Source organism: Exophiala dermatitidis (assembly GCF_000230625.1).
Source record: "Exophiala dermatitidis NIH/UT8656 unplaced genomic scaffold supercont1.5, whole genome shotgun sequence".
NCBI classification, from domain to species: Eukaryota; Fungi; Ascomycota; class Eurotiomycetes; order Chaetothyriales; family Herpotrichiellaceae; genus Exophiala; species Exophiala dermatitidis.
Window position 1 is genome coordinate 99237 of NW_008751650.1, and position 17370 is coordinate 116606.

At 52.5% G+C, this 17370-nt stretch overlaps 7 protein-coding genes across 7 annotated transcripts; 5 read left to right on the plus strand and 2 right to left on the minus strand.

Annotated features, from left to right (window-relative positions):
• Nucleotides 1–783: 783 nt before the first annotated feature.
• HMPREF1120_05638 (syntaxin 5) lies at nucleotides 784–1928 on the plus strand (the record flags this gene model as incomplete). The annotated part of the gene is made up of 3 exons (XM_009159822.1): nucleotides 784–1033; nucleotides 1089–1840; nucleotides 1893–1928. 3 exons carry the CDS (start codon nucleotides 784–786, stop codon nucleotides 1926–1928), a joined length of 1038 nt encoding a protein of 345 aa, XP_009158070.1.
• Nucleotides 1461–3246, minus strand: HMPREF1120_05639 (uncharacterized protein). The gene is made up of 5 exons (XM_009159823.1): nucleotides 3000–3246; nucleotides 2919–2945; nucleotides 2834–2863; nucleotides 2685–2775; nucleotides 1461–2626 (listed from the first exon to the last, which is right to left on the minus strand). The coding sequence occupies exons 1-5, from the start codon at nucleotides 3011–3013 to the stop codon at nucleotides 2411–2413; spliced, it is 378 nt and encodes a 125-aa protein (XP_009158071.1). The 5' UTR covers nucleotides 3014–3246; the 3' UTR covers nucleotides 1461–2410.
• A 255-nt stretch (nucleotides 3247–3501) lies between these two features.
• On the plus strand, nucleotides 3502–6300 carry HMPREF1120_05640 (hsp98-like protein; the record flags this gene model as incomplete). Its single annotated transcript, XM_009159824.1, has 1 exon — nucleotides 3502–6300. One exon carries the CDS (start codon nucleotides 3502–3504, stop codon nucleotides 6298–6300), a length of 2799 nt encoding a protein of 932 aa, XP_009158072.1.
• A 723-nt stretch (nucleotides 6301–7023) lies between these two features.
• HMPREF1120_05641 (uncharacterized protein) lies at nucleotides 7024–7863 on the plus strand (the record flags this gene model as incomplete). Its single annotated transcript, XM_009159825.1, has 1 exon — nucleotides 7024–7863. The coding sequence occupies one exon, from the start codon at nucleotides 7024–7026 to the stop codon at nucleotides 7861–7863; it is 840 nt and encodes a 279-aa protein (XP_009158073.1).
• A 1568-nt stretch (nucleotides 7864–9431) lies between these two features.
• Nucleotides 9432–11300, plus strand: HMPREF1120_05642 (serine/threonine kinase 16; the record flags this gene model as incomplete). Its single annotated transcript, XM_009159826.1, has 4 exons — nucleotides 9432–9455; nucleotides 9513–9856; nucleotides 9910–10032; nucleotides 10100–11300. The coding sequence occupies 4 exons, from the start codon at nucleotides 9432–9434 to the stop codon at nucleotides 11298–11300; spliced, it is 1692 nt and encodes a 563-aa protein (XP_009158074.1).
• A 1315-nt stretch (nucleotides 11301–12615) lies between these two features.
• Nucleotides 12616–13530, plus strand: HMPREF1120_05643 (oxidoreductase; the record flags this gene model as incomplete). The annotated part of the gene is made up of 1 exon (XM_009159827.1): nucleotides 12616–13530. The coding sequence occupies one exon, from the start codon at nucleotides 12616–12618 to the stop codon at nucleotides 13528–13530; it is 915 nt and encodes a 304-aa protein (XP_009158075.1).
• A 266-nt stretch (nucleotides 13531–13796) lies between these two features.
• HMPREF1120_05644 (O-acetyltransferase) lies at nucleotides 13797–15210 on the minus strand. The gene is made up of 3 exons (XM_009159828.1): nucleotides 14776–15210; nucleotides 14431–14670; nucleotides 13797–14246 (listed from the first exon to the last, which is right to left on the minus strand). Exons 1-3 carry the CDS (start codon nucleotides 14877–14879, stop codon nucleotides 13886–13888), a joined length of 705 nt encoding a protein of 234 aa, XP_009158076.1. The 5' UTR covers nucleotides 14880–15210; the 3' UTR covers nucleotides 13797–13885.
• Nucleotides 15211–17370: the final 2160 nt, after the last annotated feature.

Genomic DNA, 17370 nt, shown 5'->3' on the forward strand with positions numbered 1-17370 from the left:
CTTGCAAACAGTAAGAGGAGGTCAACTGTCTCAAAGACAGCCCAGAAGGCGACAACTCCTTCGAGATTTAACGGAGGATGAGGAAGATGCGCGATCGTGAAGCGAGGGGTGAAGGAGGTCTGAAAGCGTGGCCGCGTATGCGCACCCAGTGATGAGTGTCACTGGCAGTGATGGGCGGAGCGCAGGCTGTTCAACTTCAAGTTCAAGTTGCGTGCCTGTTGGTGCTCACAACAAGGAAACGCGGCCAGGAATTGGAGAATGGACAGAACTGAATGGGGACACGGAGCACGGAGGACGGAGTGCGCTATCTGTCTGCTTGCGCCACTGAAGTCATACAATTGTACAGTGTACAATGTACCTGGTACAGCCGAGTGCCAGTGCTGCGCCACGACTGAAAGTGTGGCGCACAATGCCAGTGTGGCTGGACTGTGGCTTTCGTTACCACTACTGTAGAAAGTCAAGTCCAGAGTCGGCGCCGCCTGCTGCAACCATGGTACTCTACCACTCTACAGCGACGTCTCAGGCTCGCCAGAATTCCTTGCCTGTCTCCGTATATACCCTCAGCAATTACAATAGATTTCTTTACGATAATCAGCACAACCTGCCTGTTTCTGAGCTGATCCTTTGGGAGTTGTCATTGTGTGCGCCTTTTCGTTCCGACTGCGCGCCAGGATGGTCATTCTGCCACCTTCACCTTAATTCTCGCTCTCGCCGGATCACAACCCACCTGCGCCAGCTTGAAACAAGAACCTGACCGTGGCCGGTCCCAGTCGGTAGTCCAGCATGGTTTCTACTACGATACAAGATCGGACAAATGAATTCCGCGCGATCCTCACCCAAGTCCAAAGACGGCAGTCTGCGACAAAAGGAGGCCCCCAACGACAGTCCCTCTTGACGGATGCACAGAAGCGAGAAGCCAATGGCAGTCCTGCCGGTCCTACACGAAGTCAAAGGTCGGAGTTCGCTCGCAATGCGGCCCAAATTAGCCGTGGCATCACGGCGACAATGGGAAAGCTGGAAAGACTGGCGCAGCGTATGTATTCGTGGAGCATACCTGTACTGACGGATCATGGCTGACGCAGACACAGTCGCAAAGAGAAAGGCCATTTTTGATGACCGGCCAGTCGAAATCTCCGAACTCACATACGTTATCAAACAGGACCTAGCCAACCTTAACTCTCAGATATCGGCCTTACAACACCTGACGCAATCCCAGCATCCGACCGCATTCCAGCCTCGATCCGCTGACCAGGAAGGGCAACATAATAAGAACGTGGTGCTGATGCTACAAAACAAAGTCACTGATGTGGCTGCCAATTTCAAAGATGTTTTGGAAGTCCGGACCAAGAATATCCAGGCCTCGCGGTCAAGGACGGAGAATTTCGTGTCGTCAGTTTCGGCGCGCTCGCAATCCCATCTCGACGAGTCCAGATCTGAGTCGCCTCTCTACCAGAGTGTGTCCAGCCGTCAAAGAACTCCGCAGGCGTCCGCGAACGATCTATTGACGTTGGAGCCGTCAAGTTCGTCTACCTTGATGAAAGGTGGTGGGGTATCAGATCATCAATTATTATTGATGGAAGAGGCGCAGCCGACAAACACATATATCCAAGAGAGAGGTCAGGCCATTGAGGCCATTGAGCGGACGATAAACGAACTCGGGGGTATTTTTGGTCAGCTTGCAAGCATGGTATCGGAACAAGGAGAGATGCTGCAACGCATCGATGCCAACACCGAAGATGTCGTCGACAATGTCCAGGGCGCACAACGGGAGTTATTGAAGTATTGGAATCGTGTACAAGGGAACCGATGGCTTGTGGCAAAAATGTTTGGCGTGCTCATGGTAAGTTTAAATGGCGCCACGAAGCCATTAAACTCATCGCTAACCGTTCTAGATATTCTTCCTACTTTGGGTATTAATATCGGGCTGAAGCATGACAGAGGGTTTATTCTCTTTTTTTCCAACTGAGCGGATTTTGCACTCAATGTTTATGCGAGGGGTCACGGACATGTATCTTCAGTGCCCCGCCTAATATCCAACAGCGATGAGATGCTGTGGCCTTGACTTGTTTTAAGGGGCATCCACTTGGACCCGTTGAGACTCCTGGTTCAGAAACGCAAAGGACCTTTGAAACACTCTGTTTCTTGTTGTGCGCAGCAGTCAAACCCGACTATAGACAAGAGAGACAACGGCGCGAGCCAGGTTGGCATGTCTTTGGATGGGATCATTCAAGGCCTAGACTTGCTTTATGCAAGAGATGGCCGTTCACAAGAACGAGGAACTGGGACCTACGTTATCATGGCCTCACTGTACAAACAACGGAGCCTTGCCCTACATCTGCTCAGAATTCATTTCATTGGCAGTCTTTTGTGCACGCAGTATTACTATTCATGGGTATCGCTCATGTTGCACTCAACTTTTCCAGTCTCCAAGTTGTTGGTTGTACATGAAGCCGTAAGACTCCTTCGTGGCTGAGGTAGGACAGCGAGACTCGGACGGGCTCATCGCTGAAGCGGGAGGCGGTCGCGCCGGGGGTGAACGAGGGGAGGATAATGTGATCGTGCCCATACTGAAGAGGCCATCTGAGGTGAATCGGTGCGGATAAGGCTGCCAATGCCCATGAACACGCTACACGCCCTGATCAGAATGCTTTTTCCCCAGCCTTGGATCCTGGTAGGCTGCGTACCTGAACGTGGCCCCAGATCCCACCATGTACTTCCCCAGAGTTCGCATCACTCCTGCCTGGCCGGCGCCATATTGGAAGATCGTCACGGTTCCTGGAGAGTGGACCATCAGCTATGATGTGCAATGCTCCTGCCACGAGATAGAACAAACCATAGATGAACCCCATGATTCCTCCCACAGCTGGTAGTTCCATTAGCTTCTATCCCCTCTTATGGTGTCATTGGCTTCCACTGACTTCCGCCCATTAGCATGCCCATTTTCACTGTACCCCGTTAGTACCAGCAGACCACCGGGGGGGTTGCGGAGGTGAGAATACATTTGTCGACCCATGTCGGACCACGCTGCTGCACGGAAGCGGGCATTGGAGGCATGGTGGCAGAGAGATATTTTGTGGCCGGAACAGCAAGGAACGGAAAAGACGGGGGTTTTGAGATCAGGCTCGTATGATGCGAATCAGGTCAATCTAGCCCATAGAACAGTGACGAAAAGTGCAGTAGTGAATGCGCGACAGTGACTGCACAGACGAGCGGCATGAACGGCATTTCTCGCAGCTTCAAGTTGGGCCGGACTCTCATGTTGCGTTGCGTGAAGCATCACGGGACTTCCAGGCACGCCAAGCCCGTCCTGGCTGCTTCTGGAAGGTACGATGTCATAGGTTCCTAGACGTTCCTTCCGCGCAACTTCCGCCGTGGTACAGCAGTACAAGAAGCACCAGCCTGACCACCAACTTCGCTTTCTTCTCTCTCCAGACTCAACAACACACACAATCCGATAATAATTCCTAATCTCTAAAAACCCCTTTTACACATTCCTAAACTATGGCTACAGGTGGGCCGCAGTTTACCGACAGGAGCGCAAAGGCGCTCACAGATGCCGCAAATCTAGCGGAACAATACGCTCATTCCCAGATCCTCCCCGTTCACCTTGCAGTCGCCCTCTTTGATCCCTCTCCAGATGAGTCGAAAGACCAACAGACGACGGCCAATGCCTCACAACAACATGCCTCCGCTCCTCTTTTCCGACAGGTGGTAGAGCGAGCCCATGGTGACACCCAACTTCTAGACAGAGCACTCAAGAAGGCCCTGGTGCGGTTACCGAGTCAAGATCCCCCGCCAGAGCATGTCACCATGTCCCCGGCATTGGCCAAGGTCATCAGATCCGCAACGGAACTGCAAAAAACTCAGAAAGACAGTTTCGTGGCTATCGACCACTTAATTGTCGCCCTCGTTCAAGACCCGAAGATCCAGGAGTGTCTGAAGGAGGCCAATGTTCCAAACACGAAACTCATCGACAACGCAATCCAACAAATCCGCGGAACCAAGCGGGTCGACTCCAAGACGGCTGATACCGAGGAGGAGAATGAGAACCTCAAGAAATTCACCATTGATATGACACAACTAGCCAGAGAAGGCAAGCTCGATCCCGTCATTGGTCGAGAAGAAGAGATCCGACGAGTGATCCGAATCCTGTCGAGGCGGACAAAGAACAACCCTGTCCTGATTGGTGAGCCCGGTGTCGGTAAGACCACAATTATTGAAGGTCTAGCGCAACGGATCATCAACGCCGATGTCCCCGCCAACCTGGCTGCATGCCGACTACTCTCACTTGACGTCGGGTCTCTTGTTGCTGGCAGCAAGTACCGAGGTGAATTCGAGGAGAGAATGAAGGGCGTACTCAAAGAGATCGAACAGTCCAACGAAATGATCGTTCTGTTCGTGGACGAAATCCACCTTCTCATGGGTGCTGGCGCCAGTGGTGAGGGTGGCATGGACGCTGCCAACCTTCTCAAGCCCATGTTGGCCCGTGGTCAACTGCACTGCATTGGTGCCACCACTCTTGGTGAATACCGCAAGTACATTGAGAAGGATGCCGCCTTCGAACGACGATTCCAACAAGTCTTGGTCAAGGAGCCTACGGTGCAGGAGACCATTTCCATTCTTCGTGGTTTGAAGGAACGGTATGAAGTCCACCACGGCGTCACCATCCTCGATGGTGCAATCGTGGCAGCGGCACAACTGGCTGCTCGATACATCACATCCCGACGACTACCTGACTCGGCTGTCGACTTGATTGATGAGGCAGCTGCAGATGTCCGTGTCATCAGAGAATCGCAGCCCGAAATCCTCGACAACCTCGAACGCAAGCTCCGGCAGCTTGAAATTGAAATCCACGCCCTGCAGAGAGAAACCGACCCAGCTTCGGTGGAACGTCTGGAAGCCGCCAAGCGCGAAGCAGCCAATGTCAAGGAAGAGCTGGCGCCACTCAAGGAGCACTACGAACGTGAGAAGGCCAGATCGAGGGAGATCCAAGATCTGAAGATCAAACTCGACCAACTCAAGAACAAGAGAGACGAGGCCGAGCGTTCGCACGATCTCCAGACTGCTTCCGACTTGACATACTACGCCATTCCGGATGTGACGGCCAAGATCAAGCAGCTCGAGAATGCTCGTGCTCAGGAAGAGGCCGAGAACCGTGCCAGACTGGGTTCAATGGGCGAGGCCACACCTACCGACGCAGTTGGTCCCGAACAGATCCAGTCCATTGTGGCCCGGCAAACCGGTATCCCGATCCAGAGACTCCGTGCCTCGGAGAAGGAGAAGATCCTCCACATGGAACAGTACCTGCAGAAGGTGGTTGTCGGCCAGAAGGAAGCTGTCAAGGCGGTCTCGAATGCCATCAGACTGCAACGATCTGGGCTTAGCAATCCCAACCAACCACCCAGCTTCCTGTTCTGTGGGCCTTCCGGTACTGGTAAGACTCTCTTGACGAAGGCGTTGGCGGAGTTCTTGTTCGACGACCCGAAGGCCATGATCAGATTCGATATGTCTGAATACCAAGAACGACATTCGCTATCGAGAATGATCGGTGCTCCTCCAGGCTACGTCGGACATGACGCCGGTGGTCAACTAACCGAGGCCCTCAGACGGCGCCCGTTCTCCATCTTGCTATTCGATGAAGTCGAAAAGGCTGCCAAGGAGGTTCTCACCGTCCTTCTTCAGCTCATGGACGACGGCAGAATCACTGATGGCCAAGGTCGTGTGGTGGATGCCAGAAACTGCATTGTGGTCATGACCAGCAACCTTGGTGCCGAGTTCCTTTCGCGCCAGAACGCACCAGATGGCAAGATCGATCCGACCACCAAGGAGCTGGTGATGAACGCCCTTCGCAACTACTTCCTGCCTGAGTTCTTGAACAGAATCAACTCGATTGTCATCTTCAACCGGTTGACTAGGAGAGAAATCCGGAAGATCGTCGAGCTGAGATTGAACGAGGTCCAGAAGCGGTTGGAGGCCAACGACAAGAAGATCACCATCCACGCTACGGACGAGGTCAAGGATTATCTGGGTGCTGCAGGCTACTCGCCAGCCTATGGTGCTCGTCCTCTCCAGAGACTTATCGAGAAGGAGATCCTTAACCGTCTGGCCGTCCTCATCCTCAGAGGCGCCATCAAGGATGGTGAGACTGCCAATGTGGTCTTGGAGGATGGCAAGGTGGTCGTCCTGCCAAACCACACTGACAGTGAAATGGAAGACGAGGAGATGTGGGATGAAGACGATGCCATGGCAGAAATCGAAGACTCCCGCGAAGGTGGTGGCAACATGGATCTCTACGAGTAAAGGGACCACTCTGATGAATGAAGATGATTGATTAATGAATTAGCAGCGACAATGGCGTTAGGTCGGCTGGATGAGAAATTCCCAGATCAAATAAATGGGTTTGCTGATAGTTTCGTCGACCGGCCTTAGAGCCGGTCAAGAATTGAATGAATTTGAAAAATAATTCGTTGCTTTGTTCCGCAATTTTTGTTTTCCAGTGTTTCTGTGACTGTGGTGATTGTCATGTAAAGCCCTCTAAAGTGGTGAAGACTGGGAGACGGCGGACATATCCAGTAAAGACGCAGCATGGGAGTGGTACCGTAGTATCGTGGGATTACAGACAACTATCACGATCAATAGAGGTGCTGTAACTATGCGACTTGCTCACATTCAATGGGAGGTTACTATGTAGATTTGTCTGTCTTTGATGTTCTCGTGGTGGTAGTAGGTGAGCAAGCCATTTTGCGCGCAATTTGAAGCCTGCCACGCGTACCGCGCATCGTGCGCGTTCGAAGCCAAAAGACGCGTCGCAGTCCAAGTTGAAGGCTGACGTAGTTGTTTATGTTGAGACACTACAACATTGTCGCATCCGGACCATGCCCATCACTTTGGACCAACAATAAACTAATCTTGACATACTTGATCAAACACTGCAGAGAGTGGCCCAGTACACTGGCACTGCAGAAGTTTGAACTGATTCCGCCCCTCTTGAACACACGATCCATATTCCAGTGCCGCCCGACAATGGCGCCCACTGGCACTATCAGCAGTACTGCACCGAAACGGAAAAGACCCTCATTCTCGCCTCCACGACCGGGGAAATCCAAAGCCAAAGCAGACAAGGCAGGCAAGCCTCCTGCTGCCAGCGGCAAAGCGACTGCAGTAAGGAAAGCTCAGAAACCAAAACCACGGCCGCAGTCTCGGCAAAAGCAGGGACAAGGACAGAAACAACAACGGCGCCGCGGGACGGCAGGAACTATGAGATCGATATTGGGAGAAGATGAATCCGAGGAAGAAGAAGACGATGAGGGAAATGATGAGGACGACAGTGACATTGACAAGGCCACACAGGCATCTCGAGGCCGAGGCCACCGCCGGTCAGTGGTAACGGCGGATGAGGAAGACGAGGACGACGAGGACGACGAGGACGACAAGGACAACGAAGACGAAGACGAAGATGAAGATGAAGACGAAGCGGAACAAGCAGATGCAGACGCAACCTCATCGTCCCCCGAACCAGATTTCATCCTGGCCGAGATCACTACGAACAACAAATCAACCACGAGTAATTCGAATTCAATTGTATCGGATCCTTCGAATCCCGTCATCCCTTTACCTCTAATCCACCACATTATGCAAGCGCAATTTACGACACCTGAAAAGACGACCGTTTCGGCGGACGCCCGTGCCTTGTTCGGCATGTATATCGAGATCTTTGTGAAGGAGTGTATTCGACGGTGTGTGGATGAGAAGAAAGATAGGGAGGCCGCTGGGGGCGCTCAAGCTAGCGTGGGCGTGGATAGTGGATGGTTGGAATTGGAGGATTTGGAGCGGGTGGCTACGCAGTTGTGTTTGGATTTCTGAATACGGACGAGAGTCATGATTAAAGTACCTAGGTACGCCGGAGGACGATGGATTACATGGACGGGAGGGAGGTTGCGAAAGGGTCAAACGACGTTCAGGCTTCAACTGGAAAGGAATGACCGTCGGTTTTGCTACATCACTGCGTGTTCTCGATGGAGGCACATGAAGCAGAGGGGCAGTGGTGTATTAAATGACATCTACCCAGGAATCGTCTCCCATGAGATGTGATATGGTTGACTGACAGTCAGTTTTCACAAATGAATATCTCCCACGGGTTACAGTAGAAGCCTCATTTGCAAACCTTGGAAGGTAGCATATCGGTGAGGTAATGGGTGTATTTGTGTGGAAGTCATTCAGAGTCGTGCAAGTTGGGCCGGGCGATTCATAAATCGCGTTGCCCGTGACACTGCTGAACTTGAATTGCCTGGTAGGTCCTGGCCAAGTGCCGCCGCTTCCAGCGCCGTCATTCGGCGCCTCTGTTCTTCTGCCCACACTCAAATTGTCCTTGACTCTATAACTAACAGGTATCGACCAATGCTTCAGGAGCCGATGTTAGCAATGCCTGCGCTCGAGACAGGATGACACGCGCTGGTCGACTTGCATAACCTGCATCGTCAAAGCGACCAGGAGCGGCGACTGGACCGCGATCGCCCAGATGAGCTTCAGATGAGCTGCAACCCCTTCAGCTGCCAGTCCCAGTGTCAGTGTGCTCGTCTACCTTTTACGGAGTCCGAGTCTTGACTGGCTCTCCGCGTTGCCTCCACAAACTGAACTATGGAAACTCTGGACACTTGGGACTTTACCCAGACAGTCGTGGGTCCTCAATTTTGATAGTGTTCGGTGCCATTGGCTACTATCTTGACCGTCGTCCCTTGGGACAAAACGGTGTCCCTTCATGTCCTTCTACGACTCGCTGCCGGAAGACACAAACGAATGGCCCTATCGTAAAACAAGACCAATTCCGGTGTCAAGCGATCGGTTGCATGGGTTCAGGCACATCGTTGATGTCTTCCCGAACCCATGGCTGCGATTGTACTAGGAGTCCTCAGCAAGCCTCCGGCAACATTCCGCTCTATCGAATCATGATGTGAACCTAGGTAAAGTAGCCGTCATTCAAGATCTGACCCTTGTTGGTGACCCTTGTTGGGCGGCGACCAACCACTTCCCAATGTGCCGAAACACAAGTGCCGACAACCTTGTCCGGTCCAACCCCCGACATGCAGTCCTACTCTTTGGGTGGCATCGGTCCGGTTCCCACAGAGTGGTCAGGGCGGTTGATGAGAACTCGAGGCTGACCAGCCTATGAACTCGACTCCATGCGGGGACCCCAGTCAAGCGAAGCGTGGGCCTGAGAGCTGATCCGGGTGGAAATGGGGAAATAAGCTCTCTCAGGGTGCAACGGCTGTTCTGCCCGGCAGGATAAGGGTGTAATAAGCATCTGTCATGCCCATGTATATATCTTATGCATACTGCCCCTTTTTCACCACCCTTGCCCTCTTTTCACCCTGATTTGTCGTACGACAAACCTCACTCTACCATTGCTGTTCGTCTTCGACTGATTGCCCAGCATGGAGATGAACTATGATGAAAAGGTATGTGCACTTTTCGTTCAATATGGTTGTCATTATACTCAAGATTGATTTTCGTAGGAGCTCCATCAAATCGAGGAGGAGCTCCATGTCGAGCTACTGCCAGGGACCGAGTTGATGGCCGATGTTGGATCGCATCATTTCGTCAAGAGCAGCGACAAAAACCATCGTGTCTTGGTTCCCCAGCCCTCAGACGACCCTCATGATCCGCTCAATTGGTCTTTGGGCTGGAAAATCGCCGCAATCACTGCATCCAGTATGGCCAGCTTCACACAAGGCTTCGGTCCACTCTCGTTGGCTCCCATGTTCGGCGATTATATCGAGGCCTTTGACTGCTCGCTCGCGGACGCGGTGCAGTTTACTGGTGTGGCAATTTTGGTTCTTGGTTTCAGCAATTTTATTTGGTAAGAAAACAGAACAATCTCGGATATGGCTCTTCTTGCTTACAAGCATTCAGGATCCCTCTCAGCACCTCATTCGGCAGACGACCCGTATACATTTTCTCTCAATTAATCTGCCTCGGTTCATCAATATGGCGGGCTCGAGCACAAACATATGGCAGTTTCATGGGCGCTTGCGTGTAAGTATTGTCGGATACAGTCGTTGGTGCTAGATGGGCGTGGCTAATGGGTTCTGTTTTCTTCCAGTCTCAACGGCATAGGTGCAGGTCCAGCAGAGACAGTTCAGCCGGCCGTCATCGCCGATATTTTCTTCCTCCACGACCGAGGCAAATGGAACACACTGTACTGGGTGGTGTACATGGGATCGCTCATGGTGGGGCCAATCATTTCCGGGCCTATGTCTTACAATGTCGGTTGGCGGAACTTTTGGTGGTTCAACACGGCACTCATTGCGCTTTCTCTCTTGATGATTATATTCATGTTCCCCGAGACCAAATGGCATCGCGTGCATCCCACCGAACTCCACCACGAGACGGCTGTCACCGAGCAACAAAAGGCGTCTGTCGAAACCAAAGAAGACTCTCGAAGCGGCGACGGCGAAATCTCCGCGCATGGAACGGATGACCCCGTCGAAACCGTCGCACCCAATCCTCTGACTGCTGTCGAAACCGCACAACGAGATCCTTGGCTCGGTCGTGGCAAGCCCAGTCGAGCACAGTGGGGGCTATACACGCCGCATCCACACCCGATCAAGAGCATTCTATTGTCACTTTGGATTCCCTGGAAGCTGTTTTCATTCCCGATTGTCGAGTTTGCCAGTTTTGTCGTCAGCTGGAGTTGCTCGTCGTTTTTGACCTTGAACCTGACGCAGACCCAAGCGTTTGCGGCTCCCCCTTACAACTGGGACAACCAAACGATCGGATTCACCAACTTTGCCATCCTGGTCGGCGCCATGATCGGGTTGGCCACGGCCGGTCCGTTTTCCGACTGGGTGTCTGCTCGCGCGACGGCACGGAACCGGGGGGTGCGAGAACCCGAAATGCGTCTGATTGCCATGATCCCATATGTTGTTATTATGTACTTTGGCAACATCATTGTCAGTGTCGGGTACGAGAACAAGTGGCCCTGGCAGGCGATCGTGATCATCGGGTACACGTGCGCCGGCATCCAAGTCGCCGCTCTGCCGGGGATTGTGTCGACCTACGCCGTGGACAGCTACAAGCCCGTGGCGGGCAGTCTGTTTGTGTCCATCACGGTCAACAAGAATGTGTGGGGATACGGGTTCAGCAAGTTCATTACGGACTGGATCATCGACGACGGGTACATCCCGCCCATCATGACGAACGCGTCGCTGATCTTGATCTGGTGTCTGTTTGGCATTCTTTTCTACTACAAGGGCAAGACGTTCCGGAGGTGGACCAAGAACAGTTCGGTGCACAGCATGTAAAAGGTTGGATGGTACTGTATATACTGTATGCCTTGGATCCTGGCCATCAATATCCTGGCCAGGACATTCTCCAGCTCAGCATAGATGGGCAGAAAGAGGAGGGACAAGTAAGGCGCACATAAAAGTGGAAAGCCATGCAAACACTTGATTGTCCTTCTGTCTCGCTCTCCGTGGCTCTTGACTCGTGCACTGTACAGGATAAGGTATACACACCTGAGCTCCTCTGGAGTTCCCGGGCTGAGAATGCAGAAAGTACCAATGAGTTCCAGGTCCGCAGAAGGCTCTTCTCCGGCCGAGCCTCGCTCGTTCGTCACTCCTCGCACGATGGCCGGCCCGACCTGATTTTGGTTCCCAACATCCCATTCGCGTTGAAATCGGAATTATGCATAGGTCAAGGGATTGGTAAGCCTAACACAAGCACATCTACGTCTCTCTAGGCCTTTGTCATTTTTTGTGTAGTTACAAATACTAAGGTATGACATGTGCATAAGCATGAACAACATCATGATGCCAGTGTCCGTGTCGCACAATGTTTCCAAGTTGCGTGACTTAGTAATCAGGTCCTGGGATACGAAACGCGGTTAGCGCAGCGGGTAATTGGAGCGCAGTGATTGGCTGTTGGTTATTAGGCCCGTTGGATCCAGAAAGCTTACCAACCTTATCTCCGTCGACGACATCTGCTTCAGCCACCTCAGGTCCTACTAGTACCTACGTTTGTTCGATCTGGTCGGTAGCTTTTTGCAAACATCAACACGATCCAGGGTAATTTGCGGGGACTGAGGCTCTTCTTGGCCTCTAAAGTCCGGCTGAACCGAACCGAATCGAATGGATTCTCGCTCCGCTGAGATGCCAGTCCTAGATGTGGGTTGCCAATGTCAAGGCTGAGAGAGAGGTTCCGCCATCCAGTTGAACCAAACATTGTCTCCGCCTCGCTCATTCGGTCGATCGGTCGGTCGGGGCCGAGGGGGCTTGCATTGTGCAGGTTCAATTCAAGTCGGGCTTACGGTGAGCGGAGTAGATCCTTGCAAACGGAAGGTAGGTAGGTATGAGACCAGAGGTATATAAGGACGAGGGACGTCGGCCTCCAATCCCTTGAACGTCTTATCTCGTGTCACAGTCACACTCACAGGCAGCCTTGGTCAACCATCACCATTATCCCTCAGTACACGTGCTATCTACCACTTACCAGTCCTCCAATCTAACCCGGCCTTGGTTTGTCACAAGGAGACATTCTCTCTCTCTCTCTCTTCTGTTCTCTCTCGTCAACAATATCATACCTACACTACACCTCGCTACCTCACCTGAACCATCCAAAATGCCTCGCTATTTCGTGACCGGCGCCTCCGGCTTCATCGGCCAAGCAGTTATCCAAGAATTGATTTCGCACGGTCACTCGGTTCTCGGCCTCGCACGCAGCGACGCATCAGCCTCGATCATCACCAAGCTCGGCGGCCAAGTCCAGCGTGGAAGCCTTGAAGATCATGAGAGCCTCAAAAGTGGAGCGCAAGCCACCGACGGTGTGATCCACCTGGCCTTCATCCACGATTTCGCCCATTTCGACCACTCAGTCGTCGTCGACCAGGCGGCCATCAAGGCTTTGGGGGAAGCACTGGCCGGCACAGGCAAGCCTTTGTCCATTGCATCGGGCACCGCAATTGTCACGGGCGGACCTGGCGAGATGGCTTCCGCGGCCGCCACCGAGAACGACCGACCGGACGTGTCAGACTCGTCAGTGACCGCGCGAGCCCGGTCAGCGGATCTGGTGTATGCGTTGTCGAAGGACAACAATGTTCGTGGCTCCGTCGTCCGCTTGCCTCCGACCGTCCACGGCGAGGGCGACAAGGCATTTGTTCCGGCCCTGATCAATCTGGCGCGCAAAAATGGCTACGTCGGTCACGTCAATGACGGCAGTAATCGGTGGCCGGCTGTTCATCGTCTCGATGCCGCGGCCGTGTTTAGACTCGCTGTTGAAAAGGGATCTCCTGGGGCCACGTACCATGCTGTTGCGGAGGAAGGTGTTCCCATGAAGGAGATAGCGGGATTGATTGGGAAGAAGTTGAATCTCCCGGTCAAGACGCTGACTGTCGCTGAGCTCGGCTCTGCGTTGGGAATGATTGGATATATCGCCGCAAAGGATAATCCTACTTCTAGCGAGAAGACGAGGAGAGAGCTGGGCTGGAAGCCGGAACAGCCGGGCTTGTTGGAGGATATGGAGGCTCATTATTTCTGAGATGAACGAAAGAAATGGCAAGTTGTTGAGAGAGGTCTGACACCACTACTGGTATCAATTGTGCTGTCTGTCACGGACTCGACTCGGCGTGTCTTGCCTCGGCCTCGTTTGTTTTTTTTTTTTTTTTTTTTTTTTTTTTTTTTTTTTTTTTTGACGAGCCAGAGAAAGGGGTAAGATGGAACAAAACTGAGCTTATCCCGTCTTGAGCAGGGAGCATAGGGCAGCTCAACCGGTGAGTGGTGGACAAAGTCACAATGGCATGCTAGTCTTGTGTGTAGGTATATAATTTATATCATTCTACCGTCTACCATCTGTCTACCTTACCCAATCATCCTATCCATCTATGTATCTACGTCTAAAACTCCCTCGTCATATTTCTATACGGGTTATTCTCATCCGCTTCCTCCTCCTCGGCCGATTGAACCGTCCTTATCACCCGACACGGACTTCCCACAGCAACCGAAAAGTCCGGGACATCCTTTGTCACCACGGACCCAGCACCAATCGTACACCCCTGACCGATCGTCACTCCCGGCAGAATAATCGCCTGTCCACCGATCCAGCAATCATCGCCGATTCGGACAGGGAGGCCGAACTCGACGTACTTGCGGCGCGAGAGGATGCTCGTCTCGTGAGTGGCTGTGTAAATGCTGACGCCGGGACCCATTTGGACGCGGTCGCCGATGATGACGAGGCTGGTGTCGAGAATGGTTAAACTGGAGCAGCACCTAGGGTTAGCCACCACTTTCCTTTTCTCGAGGAGTCGTCGTTATCGTTGTTGTTGTCACTACGACTCGTCGTGACGACTCGTCATTTTTGTTGTCACCGTCGACCCCGGCCTCATTGTCGTCGTTATTGTTGCCTGGCGGCAACTACCAACAACAACTGCCAACCACTTACTTGAAATTAAAAAAACAATCCCTCCCAATCACAACATTACATCCATAATCCGGCGTAAAGGGCGCTTCGACGAATGTTCCTTCGCCAACACCGCCCACAATCTCCTTGAGCAACTTTAGACGAGCATCGAAGATTTGGTCGGGTGAGTCGAGTGTTCGTGCCGAGAAACGGTTGTAGTCCTCGCTCACGTTTCGGCAGCGGACTCGTGCGCGGACGAGGTCGGGGTGGTTGGGGTTGTAGCTGCAAAACAGAAAAAAGATTGAGTATTGAACAGTGAATTTGCGCCTAGGGTTGAGGGGGAGAAGGGAGAGTAGGGAGGGAAAAATAGGTCAGGGTCGAACCTACAGCATTCCCGAAATCATTCTTTCAAACTCGTCGCACCAGGGGATGTGGTTGAAGGAGCGGGCGAGTTGGATGAGATCCGGGGATTTCTCGGTGGCTGGCCCCATTGTTGTGAAGATGGGACGGGAACAGATGTGATGTGGTGTGCTGAACTGAGGGATTGGTTGGATCCTGTTGGGTCCTGACTCTGGGACGTATAGCTCGGGCTTTGGGCGCGTTGCGAGATGTATCAATGCTAACGGTAGAGCTGTACCAGCAACAGTTTCGGACTCAGCAGCCGAGAGGTCAAGTTAGGGTCCAACAGGCTCTTTTATTTTATTCCAGGCAGTCGGATTGCTTGTGTCGATCGGTATTTGGCCACGTATGGTTGTTGGACGGACAAATCTGGCTGCTCATGGGATGCAGTGATGGCCTTGAATATATTGTGGACTCAGCGATGGGCGTCGGAACGCATAACTTTCCATTCCGGGAAATATAAACATCGGCTCCATTGCGGAAACTGGCCACAGCCGCAACTTGAACAGCTCCACGCCACGCCATCAGGTAGAAACAAACCCTTTGCTTTTGTATCGAGGCTGATGTAATGTACTGGATTATAGATGAACAGTCTGTGTGCCAACACAATACCTATGCCCGCTCCCGGAGACTTTGTGGATCAGCAATGTGTCTAAAACTGACCTTCCCCCACGAGGTGCTTTCTCCAGTCCATCTCCAGGAATCATAACACTGTCACGCCTCACCAATCCGAGGCCGATGTTATCGCTGGACATGGCTCCCTACTCGAGTCCGCCCTGAGCCGTACCCGGTCTCCAAGAATGGCCGAGCATTGGCTTGGTGTCCACTGTCCACCTCGGTGTATGACAGTACAATGAGCTCGAGGGTTGTTGACCTTTGCTCACTTTCCATCTACCGCCTACAGAGTCCTCCTCCTGCTGTCAAACTCGCTTGTGGCCAGAGGACGCTTGCCTTGAGTTGTGCATCGGCATGTTAATGGTTTGCTGCTTACCTATAGCTTGGTACTTGCGATATGGTAGCACCAGGCAATGACAGACACCAGGCCTCCACGACATATCTATAGTTGTTTCAGCCTCTCTGCCACAGAACACCTACCACGCTAACTTTGGCGGCGATGTTGCAGAGGCAATGCATTTTCTCGGCCTTTGCTTCTTGCTTCCTTCCCTGTGCCGAGCTTGGAGGTTGGAGTTGACCACTCACGACAAACGAGGATCCTAGTGAAGCTGGACTGGTCAAAACCTGGTAAGAAGACTCGCCCGGGCCACTAGCAACCAAGAGTGGCTATCTATGCCCAACGGAAGGAAGGTATACACCATACTAACGAATACTAGTACACTTGCTCGTCTGGACAACGAGACATCAAATCAGTTGGCATGACATGACCACAACACTATCCCAGCCTACCGATCAGATACCTACCTAGGTAGTAATAGTTGGGCATCTGCCTTGCAGGATCCGGATACCATGATTTCCCCATGCCCGCAAGACATGCATTTTACCAACGTACATTCCCGACACGATGGAAATCGGGATTATACTCCAAAGATCAAGGAAGATTCCGCGCCGTGCCGATCCTTTTTTGATCGAACCAGATCGAAAGTCGAGTGACCAGGTTTGACGACCGGGTTTGACAGCCACAGCTACAGCTACGTGGTAAACGCTGCATGTCTACCCAAACCAAGCATACAGCACAACCACTACCACGCCCGGCCATATCTCCCTCTCCACCGTAACCGCCACCGCCACCGCACTACTATACGGAGATACATCTAAATTAAGTTATTAGGTAGTGAAGCGAAGCGAAGCGCAGCTCTTCTCTCCCGCATTCTTTCAGGGCTAGCCTATGACTATATTTGTGAGTATAGGTTCTAACCGAAGGACGGTTTTGGTTTTCGGATATTAGCTTCCTTACCCGTTCAATCGTGCCATGTCACTCGTGGTCTAAACCCTGTGCAGTGCCAGAGTATTCCTGTATCTTGGAGGCCATAACGTACTTCGCTTGTGTGTGTGTGTGTGTGTGTGGGTATGCATGTACATTATTACATGCGCGAGGTCTAAGGACCGAGGTCGAACCTGTAGCGTAAAACACAGGAGAGGACGCGATATATCGCGTGAAACGTACCTAGTTTATGCCTAGGTATGCCACACAGTGACGTGTGTGAAGATATGTGATCTAGGTCCGTGGACCTTTCCGCGGGGCTCGTTGATCACTGTACATGAGCTTCGAGCGCTTAGTTGCCAGTGAGCTGAGCACTGCCCTGCCACTGCATGTCGGGGAGGGTAGGACAGCCATCCGACCCCCTGCCTGGCACCTACCTGTCTGTGGGTGTCTGGATATTTTGGACAGGGCTATGGGCAAGGGAGCAGGAAGGGACCTTGAACCTGCAAGGAAAAGACCTGGTAGGTAGATACAGTAGAGCGCCTGGTCAGTAGGTACACTAGATGATTGTTGCAGCGTACTAGACTAGAAATGCAGCGTAGACTGGACGCTTCACTTTGCAGCAGCTCTCAGGGGGGCCCAGGAGGCAAGGCTAAGGAGGCTACCCGCCTTAACTAGGTAGTTGTCTACAGTACAGTACATGC